This window comes from Eulemur rufifrons, chromosome 1 (assembly GCF_041146395.1).
Source record: "Eulemur rufifrons isolate Redbay chromosome 1, OSU_ERuf_1, whole genome shotgun sequence".
NCBI lineage: Eukaryota > Metazoa > Chordata > Mammalia > Primates > Lemuridae > Eulemur > Eulemur rufifrons.
The window spans coordinates 39,557,633-39,577,445 of NC_090983.1; the positions used below are offsets into that span (position 1 = coordinate 39,557,633).

The window sequence follows — 19,813 nt, forward strand, 5'->3', positions numbered from 1 at the left end:
TACACAGCAGCTACAGCTAGACTTCACCATGGCCATGGTTTTCTCCTCCGTAAAATAAGAGTGATACAGACATCACTCCTGTGGCTGGGGGGAAGGAAAAGAGAGAGTAGGTAACGGTTAGACACTTTTCAAAGTAAGGCAAGCCCATATTTTGCATAGCAGTCCCAGGGTTTATAAGTTTTATATTTTTAACCTTACTGTCGTCTTACAACTCAGAGAATTTGTTCATTTGCTAGGGAGGTGACTCGGGGGTCTGTGCTTCATTCCCCTCAACCCTCAGCCTACCTTTCCTGGTTGTATCCTAAGGGCCTAGAACAAAATAGGTATTCAGTAAATGTTTGTTAAATACATGAAAGAAGATTCATGAAATTGCTATATAATTGTAAGGTCAGTTCACCATTCTGTTTCTTTAATGAAAGTATATACAATACATTAAAATCTTCATCTATAACAGCTCTGGGCACCCTCTTTTAGAATATCTTTCAGTTGTCACTAACAGATGGTGACTTGCTGCTTCATCTCCTCTAAAACAAACAAACAAAAATATAAAAGAAAACAAAAACAAAAAGACCTATGGCTTTTAAGTGACTTTCTACATCTGATTGAATGAAATAGCAAATGTCAATGCAACAAATTACAGCTGGAAAGTTGGATCAAATACTTGTTCAACGTGGCATACCAGAGAAATTTGGGGGGTGTTTCCACAGTGAGGTTTGCACATTACTGTTACTACAGTACAGTGGTACTTTCAGGAACACTGATATCTGTGTCTCGAAAATTTTTGTAATCATAAGGTTCTAACTGGTATCAGTTTTAATGAAAACAACTGGGTTATTATATGTCTCCCAATACATGACTAAATCAGTCCTTACAGTCAAGCTTAAAGGTAACCTAGAAGACAGGTATATAGTTGATTCTCAATTTTTCCTACACATTTTATGTAAAGTCAGATTAGGCCTGCCCAGACATTTGTTTTTCTCATCTTGCACACTTTATGTTTATCTAAAAGACTGTTTACTCTATTCAGCTAAACATCTTTGTGAATCCTGAACAACTGTATTATCTCTCTTCCTTTTAGCATTGCTGATATTTTTCTAGACTCCCCCCCCCAATTTTATCAGTAATACTGATAACGTTTTTTACCAACATTGTGCCTTTCTTTTCTAGTTTCAAGACCAACAGAAAGGGGAGACAAAGGTTATGTTCCTTCAGTTTTTATCCCCATCTCAACAATGTGAGTAATCTTAGCCACATGTTAAATGTTTATTATTTAATTTTTTTTAATCAAAGCCTTCCTATAGGAGATTTAAGGATAGAGCAGAATACATATAACTGAGAATAAAGCATTTTAATGGTCAATGTCCCATTTCGTTTAATATTAATACGTAAAGCTAGTCTTCAGGGCACACTTACCACAGTCTATTAGGACTGGAATTATAAAGTTGCCCTTTTATATGCCGTATATTCCGTAGCAGGTTGAATGCTCTGATATGAGATGATGAATTAGACAGCTCAGTGCCACAAACAGATGAAGCCCTAGAAATGAGTTCCTGACACAGTAAGTCACCAAGGGCTATTATTTTCTAATCCTTTTCACTATTTACCTTGTTATCTCTTTTAGCCGAAGTGATTCAACTGAGCCACATTCTCCAACAGACCTTCTTCCCATGTCTCCAAGTGTATATGCAGTGCTGAGAGAAAACCTGAGTCCCACAACAATTGAAACTGCAGTATGTTCCCTTTCTTTTCCATTGTTGGTCAAGGGCGTGTCCCGTGAAGCAAAGGTGGTGTGAGAATCAAAGGAGCTGAAGTACTGCCTGGGCAGGGATGAAGCATGTGTACTGGAACAAGTTCGTGAACAAAACCCCAGGGGTGTTGGTATGGTCCTATGTGTTGTTGATGTTAGCCACAGGGAAGGCAGGGACCTTCGTTTACTTGAACTGCTTTCAGTTCTTTCCATCAAAGACCAGCAGAGGGCAAAGTATTCCCATATCCTACTCAGGCACAACTGTCCCTGCTTCTGCCAGGGGCCCCTCAGGCCCCACCACTCTCTCCACTTTAGCAAACAACATTTACCAGTCAATACTTACAAGTCTAGTGTAATATCTATTTTAACAGTTCAAGCACCATAAATTCTAATTTTTCTTGTTACTTGCACTACTAGAATCTGGAGCCTCTTCAAGTAGTGTATGAATAACAATAGCATCATGATAGTCTTCTTTTTGACAACTGGGTAGTAATCTTTTTTTAAATTATTTATTTATTTATTTTTGAAACAAGTTCTGTTCTCCCTCTGTCACTAGGGCTAGAGTACAGTGGTGTCATCATAGCTCACTGCAACCTCAAACTCCTGGGCTGAAGCGATCCTCTTGCCTCAGCCTCCTGAGTAGCTGATACTACAGGCACATGCCACCACACCCAGCTAATTTTTCTATTTTTTGTAGAGATGAGGTCTCGCTCTTGCCCAGACCCGTCTCACACTCCTGATCTCAAGCAATCTTCCGGCTTAGCCTCCCAAAGTGCTAGGATTACAGGCATAAGCCACCGTGCCTGGCCATAATCTTTAATGTAATAATGTTATTTTGGATGCATTCTATTTGTTCTTGTTCTCCAATACTGTCAAGAGGTTCAAAGCCAATTTACATGAAATTGAACATAATCAGAATAACAGAATCTTGGATCCCCAAAAGATTTGTATTTTGCTATAAATCAAGTGGTTTTTAGTCCTTCTCTTGAAGATTTCCAGGGATGGAAAATTCACACTGTCCTTTGATGGCTTATTCCAATGTTAATTGCCCTGAAGTCCTTAAGTTATTTATGCCTAGCTGAACTTTTGTGACATTTTGCACCCATTTCCTTGTTATGTTTTTGGAAGGATGAAGAGGCCTTTTTCGTAAAACAGTTTTCTATCTACTTGAAGGTGCCTTTTATTTTAGACTTAAAATAAAAATAAAAATAAAAATTGGGGACTGATCAACCCCAATTACTTTTGTAAATACTTAATAATTGATAGAAAGATTATGGAGTATTTAGTAGACAAGAGGATGCTTAGCTCTCCAAGAAATAATGATTCATTTGCAAAACAGGATTTTCCTCAAAGATCATTTTCATTTTCAATTTTAGATGAAGTCTCCATATTCTGCTGAATGACAAGATAAACTCTGACACCCTACAGAGGAAGCAGACACAAAAGTTTAAAGACTGTTCTTTGCCAACGACAACATCTTATATCTTCACCTTTGTAAATACAGGTTTCCAAGAAATGCTTGAAATCTGAAGCTCTCTTCTCACTGGCATGGCACCCCCCAGTTGGGAGTGTTGTGATTGAGTTGCTAAAAACCACAGCTTCAGATAAACTTGCAAGATAAGACCACTTTAAGAAACCAGTGTTAATAACAATATTAACAGAAGACTTATTTGCATGTGTTTGTTTTATTTCTCACTTTGTTGCTCTGGTGTTATTTATGATTTTGGCTCTAGACAGTATAAGTGTTAGCATTTCAGGGTAGGTCAACAATAACAAAGTCACACCTAGGTGTACCTGAGCAGGAAGGCCTGTGGGCAAAGCCAAATAAGCCAATCAAGCTTGGTGAGTTCCATCAAGTGAGAGTGTCCCAGTAGATCTAAGATGCAAGTAATCAATAAGCATTAACAGCAGCACTTCACAGGGTGTGCAAAGTTGAATTATGAAGCCTCTTAATTGCTGTGTCAACATGGTCCCAACTGTGGGGTTCACAGCTGCTGGAACCACTGCCAGGGAGACTTCTCTTATTAGGGGAGGGATCTAGGATCATTTCTGGTGGTATCTTGGGCAAACTGCACTGATAGTACAGGCATTGCAAACAGAAACATGGGTAAAAAAATCTCATGAAGTGAGGCCTGGGAGGAGAATAACAACTCTGGCCTTAGGCAACTGATTTAATCCATGGATTGCAAATTCTTCATCTCTAGAACAGGTTGGACTAGGTGGGCTCTATGATCCTTTCCAGCTCCAGTAGTTTCTCTGGTTCCACGAATCCAACCTGAGACTGGGGAAAGGGATTTGGGATGAGAAGTCCCATCGCTTCAGTTTTCTCTGGTGAAGAGGAAGGATAGGTGGTGCACTGCATAGCAATGCGTGTACATGGGCTGCAGGTCTTTTTTCGTACTTGTCTCACCCCAGCTGAATGCTTTGTGGTGCCATTGCCCAGCTGCTCCCCTTGGTAATAGCATGGGATCCCCCTATGCCTAAGACCTAGGAAGCTCTTCATGTCCACTGAGCCCTAGGGAAGCTGCTGAGCCAGGTGAGGAAGTCATGCTACTGAGGCAACTGCCATGACCAGCTACAGAAAAATCCCAAGGCTGGTTTCCAAGGTGAGCCCTAACTGCAGAGTCAGGGATGACAGTCCACTCTGAAGAGCTGCTATCCAGTTCTTTCCACCCATCTGCTGTCCTCCAGGCAAACCAAACAGGCAGAGGCCAATGTTTGATGGAAATACATTCAAAGAAAGAAAAGTTTTTAACGTAACTGGCCTTTTCCCTTAGGGAGATTCCATCCAATCAACCTCATCCTTTATACCCACCCACGTCCACCCAGCTGGATCCTACACTGGAGCCACCTGCCCCAAGGCCAGTTCCCTTACCTCTTTGCGAGCTCCTGACAGTAGTCGGAGTGAAGGCCTCTGTCTAGTGGAGGGACAAACCTAACTGGAGGTGCACTCTCCCCGTATCTATTTCCCTCCACAAACCCCGTTTCTAAAATTTGTCTGAGACATATATATCAATTGGCAGCAGAATTGGAGGAAATAATTTAAACCTGGGCATGATTATTATAGTTTTATCTTTAAAGAATAATTTTCTGAGAGGAAGTGCTCTTAAACAATTGGATTTATCAAAAAAAGGTTGCAGAAATTTTTCATTGCCTTGAATTTATCAAAAGTATGATGGACTCTTACCTATTCAGCAGACGAGGGGAATCTGATTGTTTAATTAAAACAAAGTATTGCAAAGGCCTTTGGGGGATGGGGCAGTGGGTAAAGGGCTCATGAGATCCAACCTAATTAATCCTTCTCCATTCTATCACTTGGCCTTTCAGTCTCTTTATTATGCAATTGCATGAAAGATTATACATATGGGATCTCGTCCCATTTACCTGACCTTTGACAAAATAATTCCATTTGTAAGATAATATAATAATTTAAAGTTTCATTCAACAGCCACTTCTCACACTCCAGCATGTATATTGGATTACAAAAACACAGTTCCTTTTTAGACATAGACTAATAGCTATAAGTTGGCCATTCAGCCAAGATTCTCCCCAAGGGCCTTTCAGATGGAGCTTCTCTAAGTTGAACTAAAACTCACAAACAACAAACACAGACAACAAAACAATAATGCCAAGGCCTTCCAAGAAATGGGAACCATCCAAATGAGAACCAAACTCTTGTAGGAGAACCAACATCTCCTAATCCAAAGGGGAATGAATTCCATAGGTTCTCTGGAAACTGTACAAATGAGCTCTAAATCCAAATCAGGTTCCCTAGTTCCACTCAACCACGACTTCCACCCCCAAACAACACCTCCAAATAAATCCAAACAAAATGCCCTGCCACAGAGCAGGAAGGTCTGAAAACCTCCCAAATGGGTGGAATCAAGGGTCTTGGCATGCATGCTGGGGAACTTACTCAGATAACTGGCCAAGCCATCTGGACGTTTCCCAAATCCATTTCCTTTTCCTCAACAAAGTCAAAGCTGGCTGGAGCTACATCTAATCTGGAGAAGAGAGAGATGGGTATTCCCCAGAGCTAATCAGGCTCCCGCAACTGGTGGGATGGTCCCTCAGTCTCTTACTAGAAAAGGCAATGCTCCTACAGCTTGACCCAGGGCTGCTCCCTGCCTCTTCTCAGTGGTGGAGTGCTGTTCCACCTCGGTGCCAATGGGCCCACCCAGAGGTGCCAAATTCTTTTACCTAAAGTTTGACACTTGTCCCCCCATCAGAAGAACAAGAATAAGTGGTTTGAGGAGAAGGAAAGGGAGGTTTATTAATTTTCCAGCAAATGAGAAGGATGGCGACTCTCATCTTAAAGTGCTGTCATCCTAACTTAAGCAGAAATACAGAGCTTTTAAATGGAGAATTTTCAGTTTCAGGCTATTGCTTTTTAACTACAGTTGATGGTTCCAATCTATCCCATCTCCAGGGAAGACAATCTCATGACCTCTGCCCAGACAATTCCATGAAGCCAACTCTTGTGGTACAAAGAACAAAGGACATTCCCCTGCCCCTCTGATTACAGGCCTCAGGCAGGGATTTAGGTTTTAATTCCCAAAAAGGGTGGGGGGTGGGGGGAGTTTTAAAGAGACAACTTGTAAAACATTTAACCTTTTTCCAGGCCATTCCTTCTGTTACAGTTCCAAACTTTTTCTGGTGTTCTTATCTTCTTCTGAGTCCTCCAAACTCTTCAAACCTCTGCCCATTACCTTCTTCCAAAGCTGCTTCCACATTTCAGGTATCTTTATAATAATACCCCAATCCTTAGTACCAATTTTCTGTCTTAGTCTGTGTTACATTGCTATAAAGGAATACCTGAGGTTGAGTAATTTATAAGGAAAAGAGGTTTACTTAGTTCACAGTTCTGAAGACTGTAGAAGAGGCATGGCATCAGCATTTGCATCTGGTGAGGGCCTCAGGCTGCTTCCATTCATGGCGGAAGGCAAAGGGAAGCCAGCATGTGCAGAGATCACATGACAAGGGAGGAAGCAAGAGAGAGGGGGCGAGGTGCCAGGTTCTTTTTAACAACCAGCTCTCACAGGAATTGATAAAGCCAGAACTCACTCACCCTCTCTCCAGAGGGGTATTAATCTATTTGTGAGAGATCCACTCCCATGACCCAAACACCTCCCATTAGGCCCCACCTCCAACATTGGGATCAAATTTCAACATGAGATTTGGGGATACAAACATCCAAACCATAGCAGGGAGTAATGGGATTTGTCAGGGGTTCCTGGGAATACCTGTTTAGTACAAGAGAAAGTGCCACATGAGCAAGAAATATTATGGGAAGGGAATTTATACCATGTTTCCACCAAATCCTACCCCAGAATATTTTTTTCTGCCAACAATGACTTAGTCAATTCAAGGTGCTATAACAAAGTACCATAGACTGGGTGGCTTATCAATAACAGAAATTTATTTCTTGCAGGTCTGGAGGCTGTAAATCCAAGAACAGGGTGCCAGTATAGTTGGGTTCTTGTGAGGGCCCCCTTCAGCATTGCAGACTGTCAATTTCTCATATCCTCCCATGGCAGAATGGGAACTAGAGAGCATCTGGAGTCTCTTTTACATGGGCACTAATCCCATTCCTGAGGGTTCACCCTCATGACCTAATTAGCTCCTAGAGGCACCACTTCCTTAATACCATCACACGGGGGGTTAGCAGTTCAACACAACAATGAGGGGGCACAAACATTCAGTCCATAACAAACTACTAGAAAATAAGCAGCATTTAATGAAATCAAATATTTAGTTTCCAAATATTAATTACATTTTTACTTCTCCCCTCACTCATCCCAGATCAATAACAGATATACATTCTGCTAATCCCTTTTCAAATTCTTTTTAATGTAAAAAAATCACTTTAATCAATTGATTATACTGAATATCAATGCCTTTATTTATCTGAAATAAATGCTGAAAGAAGACAATTGGCCAGTGCATTTCATCAAAGTCTAAGGTAGCAAGGAAGACTACCCCCTCCTGCCCAAAGAAACATAAAGAATGAATATACCTCTGGCACACTCAAGGGATTTTTCTTTACCTCACACAGTTCAGGAGGCCCATGAACTCCCTGCAGTAGAAGGAACAGAATTAAGGGTCAAGCCATCCTAGCACTCCACTCTAGTAATGGGTAATTACATGGTCCAGACTTAGCAAATTGGCCTCTGTACACACGTTCCAATTTCTGACACTGAGTGAAGATTTCCTTTTTTTCCAAATTGACTGTGAACATTTATTGATTTGACTAATTGCATTTTTTAAAGTCTAGCTTATTAGAGTATAATTTACATACAGTAAAATTCACCTTTTCAGGTGTGTCAGTCATGAATTCTGACAAACCCACACAGGTGTGTAACCACGACTCTAAGACACATAATTTCTACCAGACTCCTCACAAAGAGGATGCTATAAAAACACAGTGAAGGACACTCTCTGCAACAACTTTACAGTATGTACAACAAATAATTTTATGCAGCTTCATGTGTAGACAGAAGGCTCTATTTAAAATAAGTGGAGTCATTTCACTCCCTGCTTAAAATCATTGAATGGCTCATGAGCCTCTGCATTAGCAGTTCTTACCTGGGGAGTATGGACAGAATTCAGGGGGGTCATGGATTTAGAAGGCAAAAGCTACAGTTTTATTTCTACTAATTTCTAACTAAAGTTTAGAATTTCCTTCAACTATGAATAAGGGAAGAAAACCATAATCCATACCCATTTGTCTCATATTGTGGTTATTATAGTTATCTCAAAATATTATTTATACTAAGCACAATTTTGAAATTGCATTAATTATACCCACTACTAGATCCAATTATTTAATGCCGTTAATAAAGAAGTGCTTAATTATTATATTACAAAGTTGGTTTGATATCTGTATTTCAATGTAATTGTTTTCCTTTTTAATCTTATGCATTTTATCTTATTCAACTAAAAACATCACTTTTTAAAGGAGTTCACAGGTTTTGTCAGACTGCCAAAGGGATCCATAGCAGTAGTTTAAAAATCCTAGATAAACAGATAAAGACCATAATTATCAATAGATCTTTCCAAAGTCACATATTACTTAGTCTCTTCTTAGTCTTCAGTTCATCTCTCTTCTCCCCCATGGCTTCTCATCCTCCGAAATGTCAACACACAATACTGAACTACTTTCAGTTTTTTGGATAGTCCATGCTCTCACTCACCTCCCTCTACTGCATCCTCTCAATTCTCCAACCCTTCCTATCTACCCCTCACCTGGATAACGTTCCCACATCCTTCAGGCTCCTTTCAAACACAAATATACTCGCACACGCGCATATACACACACATGTGCAAGAATGGCTCAGCTCACACCATGCTTTCTCCACAGCATTCTCTAGATCTCCCAGCCTTTGGTGTAAACGCACATCATCTGCCTTCTTCATCAGATTCCAAGTAAGCTCTGTATGTACAGGGACCAAGACAGCTTGGTTCACAGTAACATCCTAGGATCTAGCACAATCTAGACCTTAATAAATATTTGTTAATGATTTAGTGTTTGAACACATAGAGGAGAGTGATTAAGTCCTTCTCTTTCTTTGCTCCTTGGTCTGCCTGCAAAATTAACCTAGAATTCTCTTCATAATGCCTCTGACCTCTAAAATCATGAAACAATTTCCAATATTATACTTTATCCTGATTAACCCAAACACACTTGCTTTTGATCATACAACATAGGACTTCCTCTCCACCTCACCCTTATCTTCCAAGCTCTATAAAAATGATCTAGAATTATGTTTATTATCTCACCCTAACTTTCCTCTGATTTAAGTATTATTTCATGTATGCCTAACATCCCAGACATCTGCCCATGAAGTGTTCCTGAAATTTCCCCTTGATTTTCCCTTTTTGAACTCATAAGCATTATGACTCCTGCCCCTGGCAAAAGTCTTACACAACACTTTCTTGCATTAGGCTTGACAGTCATCCCCTTAGAAGTCTCCCAGACTGCTGCAGATGGAAAGAACCCTAGAGACCATCGAGAGAGGTTCTTAGAGAGGGGTAAAGGTTGGAATGGTATGGAGAAGTGGCATTCTTATAAAAATCCTTTAGAGAACTGTTTCAGAACACATATGCTCATTATTCTCTTCCTCCACAATTGTGGCTCAATAGGTCTCACAGCCACTGCTGAGGTCTGCATGGCTGAATTAACCTGTGAGTCCTGATCCCAGTGTTGGTCAATGATGTTCATTTATTCATCCATTCAAAAAATATTTTTGAGAACTACTGTGTATCAGGTATGCCTTTCTCCACCAGGGTTTCCCATCTCAACCACATGACACAAAAAGTTATTTGCTTGACTATTAGCTCAGTTCTATATGCCAAGGATGGTATATAGGGCCATTCTAGATATATAGGGAGAAGGTAATTCATTGCACGCATCGATGTGTACATTAGGTTTAATTCTCATGGAACCCCAGATGAGAAAGGCTATAACATAGCACAAAGTCCCTCCTGCTGTGAACTTAAACTCTGGTGAGGAGACATGAAAACAGACAAGCAAATAATAAATAGGAACAGATTTAGAAGGTGCTATGAGGATTTTAAATGTGATGATACAGAGTCACTGGAAGAAGTGACCAATGAGGGTTTCTTTAAGGAGATGATGATTGAGCTGAGACCTATAGAACAGGATGGAGCTAGTCCATGAACATAGCCAGGAAAACAGCATCCCCAAAGAATGGTATATGGAGGCACAGGACTCAGGCAGGTAAAAACTTCGGGCATTTGAGGAAAAGAAAGGGTTCAAGGGTATGGAGGGAGCCTAGTGAAGTATGCATAGAGTGGGATAAGATGAGCAAGAGAGGTAGGCCAGATCAAATTATGTAGGGCCCTGTGAGGAAAGCTAAGAGCCTCTGGATTTTACCGTAAATGCTATGGGAAGCCAGCAGAGGCTTTTAAGCAGGAGGATGGTGTTATAAAACTTGTTTCTTCATTATAGCGAAGTTTTCATTTGTTTTAAGTGGACATCTAACACTGTTCCTACAGAAGAAATGCCCCCAAATTCCCTACCTAGGGCTGGCCTCTACGGGGCAGAACACTCAGAAGGGATCCATGCTTGGTTTAGTGCCTTCCTGTTGACTTCTTGAAATACTTAGTAAGCTTTGAATAAGGGACTCCACGTTTTCATTTTGCACTAGACCCTGCAAATTATATTGCTGGTTCTGTATTCTCCTTCTAACAGAAAAAAGGCGTCCATGCTCACTGTGGGATTTATGTGAACTGCACGTTAGGGTCGTGTTTGTGTGCAGCCGTGGGGGGCTGGTCCTCACTCTCACGACTCCAGAGGGTGTGGGCCAGTAAGGTAGTCCCCTCACACACTGGAGATCCTAGGTGGGTGCCTAGTGCACCCTAAGACTTAAGAGTAGGCAAGCGGAGCCCAAAAAAACTTGGTCTCTGTACCTCCCGGAACCATTAAGTCACAAAAATAGCAGGCAGGGCCTACACTATTTTTCCTGGGCCACTCAGACATTCGAAATCATCGTTCAATGACTATTCTCTCCATTATACTTCTCCCACGCTCCTGGTATAATCACAACTGAGAAGGCAGGGGCCTAGAAGACTCCAGAAAAAAGCAGCAAGACTCTGGCAGAGCTAACAAAAGGACAGCTGAACAAACAGCTCCCCACCCCCTACCCCAGGTTTAAGGGCAGTCAAACTGGGTGAGTCAAGATCTGAGTTAGTGCGCGTGCAGACTGTGTAGCTGGTGAAGTGACTGGGGTGGGGGGAACGTTTCCAGGCCAACGGAGGGAAAAGAATGTGGACGTGGGATGGGTAAGGTTTCCAGAACCTTAGGTACAGACATTAGGAAACGTTCCCCCGCCCTCCCTCTAAAGTTAATGGGCACCCAGCCCCGCCCCCGCCTTTCGCCCCGTGCAAGAGTAGCACTCCCGCGTCGGGATGGCGTGGACCGGCCCCTAGGCGACCCCATCCCGCTGGCGGGTCTGCGGTCCCGGCGGGCGCGCGGCCAAGTCCGGAACCACGCGGAGGGAGGCGTCAGAGTGAAAGCCCGGCCCGCGCCTGCGCACTGCTCCCTTCTGCTCTCACTGCTTTTCGATTTCCTCTCAGTCCTGCCGCTTCTCGCTCTGGGGCTATTTCCCCGAAAGCACGTGGGGCGGCTCTTCCGAGCAGCCGCGTCCCTCCCGCCGCGCGCCGGCCGGCTGTTGCGGAAACTTTTCAGCGCGCGGCGCAGTCTGGGAGGCGGGATTCAGCGCACGTCGTCTGCGCTCTCGGCGGGCCCCGCAGCTCTGGGCGCCAAAGTGTTGCAGAGGGGTTTTTGACGAATGGAATAGTGCTCTTTGTAGTCGTTCAAAAAAATATTATATAGAAGTAATCCACCACCCAGAAGCGTTCTAGAATATTTTCCCTCCTCCTTTCTGTTTACATTTATTTACATTTTTATATGTTATTACAATAATAGGATAATATTGTATGTTTTCTATCCATCATTTTCTTTTAACGACGTACATGGGTATTTTCCGATGTAATTACATAATCTTTGAAAGCATAACTTTGATGTTCTTTTATATGAATTTAATTTGTTGATTGGAAAAATAAGTTGTTTCTGATCTTTCACTACTATAAATGAAACTGTAGTGAACACCCTTGTGCATAAATCTTTCGCCCATCTGGTCATTTACTTATAGTGGATCTCTAAGTCCAAGAATATAGCAAAAACTTCTGGGGAAATGATTATGTTTTCTATAATTTTGAATAGAATTCTGGCCAGTGTGCCCCTTTTAGTTAATGTAAAGAACATGCCTTCTTTGCATATGGTCATTTTCCTAAAAGTACTCATAGCTTTCCCGTATATTGGGATGAAATATGTCATGTACATACTGCAATTTTTGTTCAAACCCTGATACGTACCCCTGCATTTTAATCAGCTGCTATGTAAAAGGCCTCTTCTACTTATTAACTGAGAAGAAAATACACACACCAAGACAAGTGAATGACTGTACAAAACCCAAATCCAGAAAACCACAAGGAATTTTAGAAATCCTTTATTTCAATGTCTTGTTACAGATGAACAAAAATGGCTTATACTGATGTAATGACATTTTCAGGGTTGCATAGTAGCAAGGTTTACAATTGGAAATGGGGAGGGCCGCGGAGGCATTGACTGGTATTTTTAGAAATTCCTACTATCAGATATTTAGGTTACAACATTACTACCAACATGAGAAAAATGTGGCTAAAATGCAATATGGTAGCTGGGAGGAGAGGAGATGTCTCTAAACGTATTACTACAGATTTGGTCATGGGATTTGTAACTGCCATTTTGAAACAGATCAAGGCTGTAGAGAGAGAACATGTAAGATTTTTTTATGGGGCTATGGTGAAGACACAAAGTTCTCTTTAGGGATGAGAGATCTCAGGTGAAATACTTGTGGTGGGGGAAGTGCAATAGGCAGGTTCCAGTTGAGAAATTCTGTTTTAGAATTCAGTCATAGGATGCTTTGCTTCCCCCATAAGATCTATTTCAGTGATCTATTGCTATATAACAAAGCCAAACGATTCCCAAAATTCAGTGGCGTAAAACAACTATTTATCATTGCCTGTGAGTCTAGGATAGGCTGAGCAGTTCAGGCCATTTGTGTCAGGCCTACTTTATCTTGCCTGGGCGCTCTCAGATATCTGAGGCCTATGCTCAGATGACTGCACTGACTCAGCTGTGGTCTGTGTGGTCTCTCACCCTGCAGCCAGCTAGCCTGACTGGTCATGGAGGCTGAGGGGGGTTCTGAGAGTGGAGTATGTAAGGGCTCTTGAGGCCTAGGTTCCAAATGACACAATGTCACAAATGCTGCATAATATTGGTCAAAGCAAGTCACAAGCCGGCCTAGATTCAAAGGATGGGGAAATAGTCCCCACCTCTTGCTGGAAGGAGCTACAGTCATAATACAAAGGGCTGTAGATAACAGAGAAGGGAATAATGTGGCCATTACTGAAAGTAATTTACCAGGAGATCCTCCCTAATTTTATATAATGAGGCCTATGTGACTGATAATATCTTTTGCCTTGGCTTGTAGGCTGCATTGTATTCTTTATATTTATAGTTATTGTAGATATTTCTGCTATAAGTTGCTTTAAGTGCTTTGTGCAACAAGGCAGATATGACTAATGAAATACATGCAACTAGGTGATTGAGGAATAAAAGAACAGGCCACTCCTTTTCTCTAAAGCAAAAATATATTTCCTCCAAATGGAAATGATTTTCAGGTCTTTCCACAGTAACATCATGTGAGTTTATGGGTTACTCTGGTGCCTTCAATTACTCATCATATCATGTGTTTTCTAGACTCCTCCTTAGCCTTGACTTTCTTTTGACTATGCACCAGTTCAGGGATGGCAAATAGTAAATTTCATCTTACCTGCTGTTTCTAATTGATTGCTAATTGTCATTTGTTGCTCTTTTCTTTTAAATACAAAACAAGTCTTTGCATTTATTGCTTTAAATTTTATCCAGTTGGTTTCAGCTCAGCAGTATCCTAGCCTGTTGGAATATTTACATAATTTAAAATTTTGACTCAGCAATGGCTACCTGAGGCATGCCATCTCCTGGCACAGGGAAGGAACACACAAGGACAAACTGATCACAAAGAATATGGAAAGTTTCAGGTTAGATGGTGTGTACATTGTAACTGCTCACATTCCTTTAGCCAGAGCAAGTTACATGGCCAAGGCCAGAGTCAGTATATACAGAGGTATACCCTACCCTTAGTAAACCATGGCAATGGGTTAGAAAGGGAAGAAAAAAATGGAAAATAATACAATCTACCAAACAGCTATTTTTTCTAGTTTTGTATCTCTTGCAAATTTGACATTGTTGGTATAGAGATATAGCTTTCCAAGCTGTTATAAGGTGGCCACCATGCATTTGGATCTGTCAATTTCTGGATCTCTAGGTTTCTGTTTTGTTTTGCTTTTTGGTTTGATTACTTTTTAAAGCAGCCAATATGTTAAACAGTAACACATAAGATACATATAGTTGCCCTCTAGGAACTTGGAATCTTGGGGGACTAAGGCTTGGACACTTCAAAAACCATAATATAAGAGAGTGTGTGGTTATTGTCAAAATAAATAGAGATACTTCTATGTCATATTAGTTCAGAGACAAGATTGATTGTTATAGATTTAGCTGGTTATGGAAAGGGAATATAGAATTTTGGCTGGGCTTTAAAAGTTAGGTAAGAATTTGGTAAGTGAAGAGAGTAAGGGGCAGGACTTGCTATTTAGTATGTGCAAAGGGGCAGAAATCGGGAAATTAGAAGCATGGGGTGGGGAGGAGAGGGCTGGAGCTAGAGGAATTTAGTTGGGTAATGGGATACTGGGAGACAAAGTTGGAAGGAAGGGGAGGGACATTTTTTAGAGGATCCAGACTAGCAGACAACGTTTACGTTTGCCAAAAATGCAAGGAGAGTTATTATGGCTTTCCAGCAGGGAATGACTATATCAATGTGGGGTTTTGGGGAATTTAATCTGGCAAATATAGAGGAGGAGAAACAGACAAGAAAAAGGTAGTCTACCTAGACCCTATGAGAGCATTCCAGTTCTGAAATGACAAAGGCCTATAGCAGGGAATTGTCAGTAATGGTAAAACAAGAGAATAAAACATAGGGAAGGACGCAGCCATAGAACTTGATGATCCAAATGAGGATTTGCAGATGTTAGGATTATTTAATTCCTTCATCAATATTGAAACTATTCTCTGTGAAACTTTTATAGTACCAGAAAAAAAAATATTTTTAACATGTTATCTACCCTTCCTAGAGTCAGCGTTTCTCAGAGAACAACAAAACCTTGTCTTGGTCCTTAGTACAGGTGACTAAGAGCAAAACAGCCCTTTCTGGTGGCCTGGGATATTTTTGCACAGAAGGCTGGTTTTACCGCTATATTGGTACCAGAATCATTGCTATCACCAGCTCGGTACTGGCTTTGTGAGGGTGCATGTGTGACAAGAAGATACAGCATATAGATGTGGAAATAACAGAAAACTATAATGCACACACACATAGGCATATCCCTGGGAAATTATTTAGATCCTTCTCCTCTCCAGTTGCGTTATCATTCAAGACTTGACTCAAATCCCATCTACTTGAAGAAACCAATTGGTTTTAGGGGCATACATTCTAAGATCTAATCTACTCTGGCCTCAGCGATGCCTACCTGGGAAAGTGACATTTAAACTGAGATTTTAAGCTAAGACCTAAAAGATGACTTAGCCAGCAAAGAAGTTGGGGGAGGGCAATGTTGGCCCAAGGGGTTTTCCAAATAGACAGCTGCTGGTGAGAAGGCCCTGAGTTTGGGGAAAGAGTTTGGCTTATTTGAAGAACTAAAATGCTGAAGTAAGTAAAGGAAAGAGTGGCACAAGATGGGGTTAGGGAAGGCGATAGGGGAACCAGGGCTTTATAAGCTGTATTAAGAAATTTGAATTTTATTAATAAGAGCAAAGAAAACCCATCATAGGATTTTTCAGGTTCACAAAGGGCACGATCTGTTTTACAATTAAAAAAAAATCACTCAAACTACTGTATGGAGAATGGATTAAAAGGGAGTTAAGAGCAGAAGTATGGCGGCCATTTGGGAATCTACTGCAATAATCCAAATGAGGGAAAAGTGAGGCAGCAGAAGAGATGGAGCGAAGGAAACGAGACTTGGAAAATATTTAGGAGGAAGAATCAGCAAAGGCTGAGGATCCAGTGTGGGGGGTGAGGGAGAAGGCAATGTCAAAGATGACGCCTGGGCATCTGGCATGCACCATTTCTAGAAAAAGAGCAGGTTTCAGGAAAAAGAGGGTAAGTTTGGTTCTGAACATAGTTTGCAGAGGTCACCAAACATCCAAGCGGAGAGTCATGTGGGGGCCGTACGTGCGGGTGTGAAGCTCGGAGAAGAGGTGTGGATAGGATATGCATTTAGGAGTCCCTCATCTGGAAAGAAATCGAAGCTGTGGGAGAGGTCATCACAGCACAGGGGGAGACGCGTAGCCCAAGAAGCAGTTCGAGGTCCGGGCTCTGACAACACTTAATGTGAAATGGCTTGGTAGGGGGGGTGTTGGCCATGGAGAAAGAACACGGTGGAGAGGGTGTAGGAAAAAGCCACGAAGGTGTCATCATGACCAAGGAAAAAGTGTTTCAAGAATGGAGGTGTCGGCCGGGCGCGGTGGCTCACGCCTGTAATCCTAGCACTCTGGGAGGCCGAGGTGGGCGGATCCTTTGAGCTCAGGAGTTCGAGACCAGCCTGAGCAAGAGTGAGACCCCACCTCTACTAAAAATAGAAAGAAATTATATGGACAGCTAAAAATATATATAGAAAAAATTAGCCGGGCATGGTGGCGCATGCCTGTAGTCCCAGCTACTCAGGAGGCTGAGACAGGGGATCGCTTGAGCTCAGGAGTTTGAGGTTGCTGTGAGCTAGGCTGACGCCACGGCACTCACTCTAGCCTGGGCAACAGAGTGAGACTCTGTCTCCAAAAAAAAAAAAAAAAAAAAAAAAGAATGGAGGTGTCAACTGTACCGAATGCTTCTGAGCGGTCAAGTACAGCGAGGACAGAAAACGTCCCCTGGGTTTAGCACCATGGAGGTCAGTTGCAAAACTGAGCTTCCGAAATGACAACGTCCCCAACTGTCCTCTGCCTGGGTTCTCAGTGACGGAGCTAAGGCAGGGATCTCCAAGCTGGGGCTTCTGCAAACACAGAACTTCCTTTTAGTTGTTCCCTAAAATATGTAAACAGAACCTCCAGTCAGCCGCGTAGACACGCACCGGGATTCCGGTCACCAGCCCCCCTGGCTCGCCGGAAGCCATAGGAAGTCCCGGGCGCTCAGAACAGCAGAGGCCCGCGGGGGGGAGGCGGCGCCGTCCGCGGAACAGCCGCGTCCGATTGGCTGAGCCGGCCGCCGCCCGTGATTGGTGGAGGCGGAAGGAGGCTGGACGCTCGGGGCTGCCTTTTCTTTGGCCTGAAACTTTCGATTTCCTGCGCAGAGTCTGCGGAGGGGCTCAGCTGCACCCGGGGGATCACACCTGTCAGACCCCAGACCTAGCGGAGGCGCCCCGGCGCCCCGAGAGAGTCTGCACCGCCGCGCCCCCGCCTACCTCTTCCGGATCCTACACGCACAGTGAGTGGCCGTGAAGTTCTGGGTGCCGGGGGTGGGACTCGCCGGAACTGGGCCCGCCGGGACCGTGCAGCTGGACGCCTGGCGAGGACCGGCTTTCGATGCTGACCGGTGAATCCCTGATCCCTAAGAGAGAACTCGTCCGAGTATCCTAGGTGCGCGCAGGGTCCCCTGTTCTCGGTGATGGCACTGCTCTGCACGGTTGTCCCTGCCAGGATGCTCTGGCAGTGAAATAGGATTGCTTCCCCCGGCCCCAAGACACCGCAACTTCCCGTTTACCTTCACTTTCCCCCCTTTTTGCCCCTTTCCATCACTGTCACGTTTTCTTCTTTTCTCAGAAAGTTTCATTTGCCGTGTGCCATCTTCGAGAGCTGTCTAGGTTAGACGCTCCCACTGTGTGCATGCAACCTCTACAGTCTCGGCACCTAACGTGCTGTGGGTAGCTGCTGCTTTGGTTAAACCTCTAGCCCCTCACTCGGTCACAAGGTGGCAGGTCAGTAAATGTTCATGAAAACGAATGAATGAGTACATGACTGGATTCTTAACTGTGTATGTTAAAGGATGGAGATTAATGTCTTCCTGGAATTTAAAAGTGATATTCAGTTCCTGCAACCCCCCAAATAATATAATTACTCTTTTAAAAATATTCTGACTAGTACTGAAGAGTTCTCGGATAGGTATGTACATATATGGTTGATTGTCCTTGGAATGTTATTTGTATAGATTAGAGAGGGAGTTTTTTTTTTTTTTTTGGGGGGGGGACAGAAATGAGACTTGAACTTCCAGCACAATCCAGTGTGTAACCATTGCTTTATGAGGGTGCTGGACTCACACGTGCGGGATCATAATATGGTTTGATTTTTATTTCTAATTCCATCTGAAATACACATACCATATGCATGGCACCATTCAAGGTCCAAAGGGTGTTAAAAAGAAAAACGCCCCCTTGCAGCCCTCTAGACGTTATATCACAAATCTTTACAAGGAAGGCTGGAACTGATCTCTAATAGAGGTACAGGATGCGATGGGTAAGTCTCAGACAGCCTTTTGGAAGAAGGGACATTTGTATCTAGATTTGAATGCTGTAGGATTTAGAGAGACAGAAATTTGTCAGGAAGCTATTTGCAAGGCCAAGTAGCAATTGGAGCAAAGCAGAAATGTTGGCCACAGTGGGTAACAGAGTAAATAATTTTGTGACTGGGTTGCTTTGTTGATGGTTGAAGATTTGGGAGTGGAGTGGAAATCAGCCTAAGAATGGACAAACTAGCATTTTTGCACAGGAGAGTGAGGTCGTCCAACCTGTGTGCAGCAGAGACTGGGTTGGGTAGATAGAGTATCTGAGGCAGGGAAGCAGCAGGTCTTGGGACTGGGGAGGAAGGAATCAACCCTAAATTTGGGTTTAAGCCAGGTGATTGGGGATGGTCATGCTACTCCCTGTTACTAGCCCCAGCTTCTTGAGACGACAAGATTGATTTGCATGTTCTGTGCCAGGTGCTGTGTGTATGTATTAGCTCATCCAGTCTTAGCCACCAACCACCTTGTTAATAGTAAGTTGCCTGAGTTCACTTGGCTAATGAGAGGCTGACAGTCCAGCATGTTTGCTTTAGGTCCATACTTATTAGACATCTAGCCGGGAGGGAGAGAGCTGCAGATTTGGAGGCTTCCTCTCAGGTAGAATAAATTTGAGGCGAAAAATCAAATTGCTACAGCAGGACTGCCAAGCGGGTGGGCTTGGGTCCATTTCTATTGGTATTTGTGACAGTAACTAGTTTTGTAGTCCAGACACCCTCCTTTGGAAGGGCATTTGTGGAGTAGGTATAACTTCATGCCTGCATATATGTGCTCAAAAACAAGCATGCATACACACTCTTCCAGTGCCTTGCTTGAAAATCCAGACCCCTTCCTCAGAGATCTGGCAGGACGAGAT

General features: G+C 42.8%; 2 protein-coding genes and 1 long non-coding RNA gene across 12 annotated transcripts in view; 2 read left to right on the plus strand and 1 right to left on the minus strand.

Annotated features, from left to right (window-relative positions):
* The window catches only part of STAT4 (signal transducer and activator of transcription 4), a 93,487-nt gene extending 90,075 nt beyond the window's left edge, over window positions 1-3,412 (plus strand). The window contains exons 22-24 of the mRNA XM_069469227.1: window positions 1,168-1,234; window positions 1,622-1,730; window positions 3,124-3,412. Coding sequence (XP_069325328.1) covers window positions 1,168-1,234; window positions 1,622-1,730; window positions 3,124-3,150 — 203 coding nt within the window. The 3' untranslated portion in view covers window positions 3,151-3,412. The remainder of the gene's footprint in view (window positions 1-1,167; window positions 1,235-1,621; window positions 1,731-3,123) is intronic.
* LOC138383991 (uncharacterized) lies at window positions 392-10,820 on the minus strand. The gene is made up of 3 exons (XR_011233673.1): window positions 10,790-10,820; window positions 1,605-1,817; window positions 392-524 (listed from the first exon to the last, which is right to left on the minus strand). It is a non-coding gene; the product is annotated as an uncharacterized lncRNA (long non-coding RNA).
* A 6,900-nt stretch (window positions 10,821-17,720) lies between these two features.
* The window catches only part of STAT1 (signal transducer and activator of transcription 1), a 39,399-nt gene continuing 37,306 nt past the window's right edge, over window positions 17,721-19,813 (plus strand). For 5 of the 10 annotated variants that reach the window (XM_069490189.1, XM_069489569.1, XM_069489653.1 and 2 more), the window contains exons 1-2: window positions 17,723-17,889; window positions 18,225-18,379. The gene's annotated coding sequence lies outside the window, so the exon portion shown is untranslated. Of the gene's footprint in view, window positions 17,890-18,224; window positions 18,380-19,813 lie in introns of all 10 variants that reach the window. The other 5 variants (XM_069489480.1, XM_069489741.1, XM_069490104.1 and 2 more) reach the window with 2 other exon arrangements.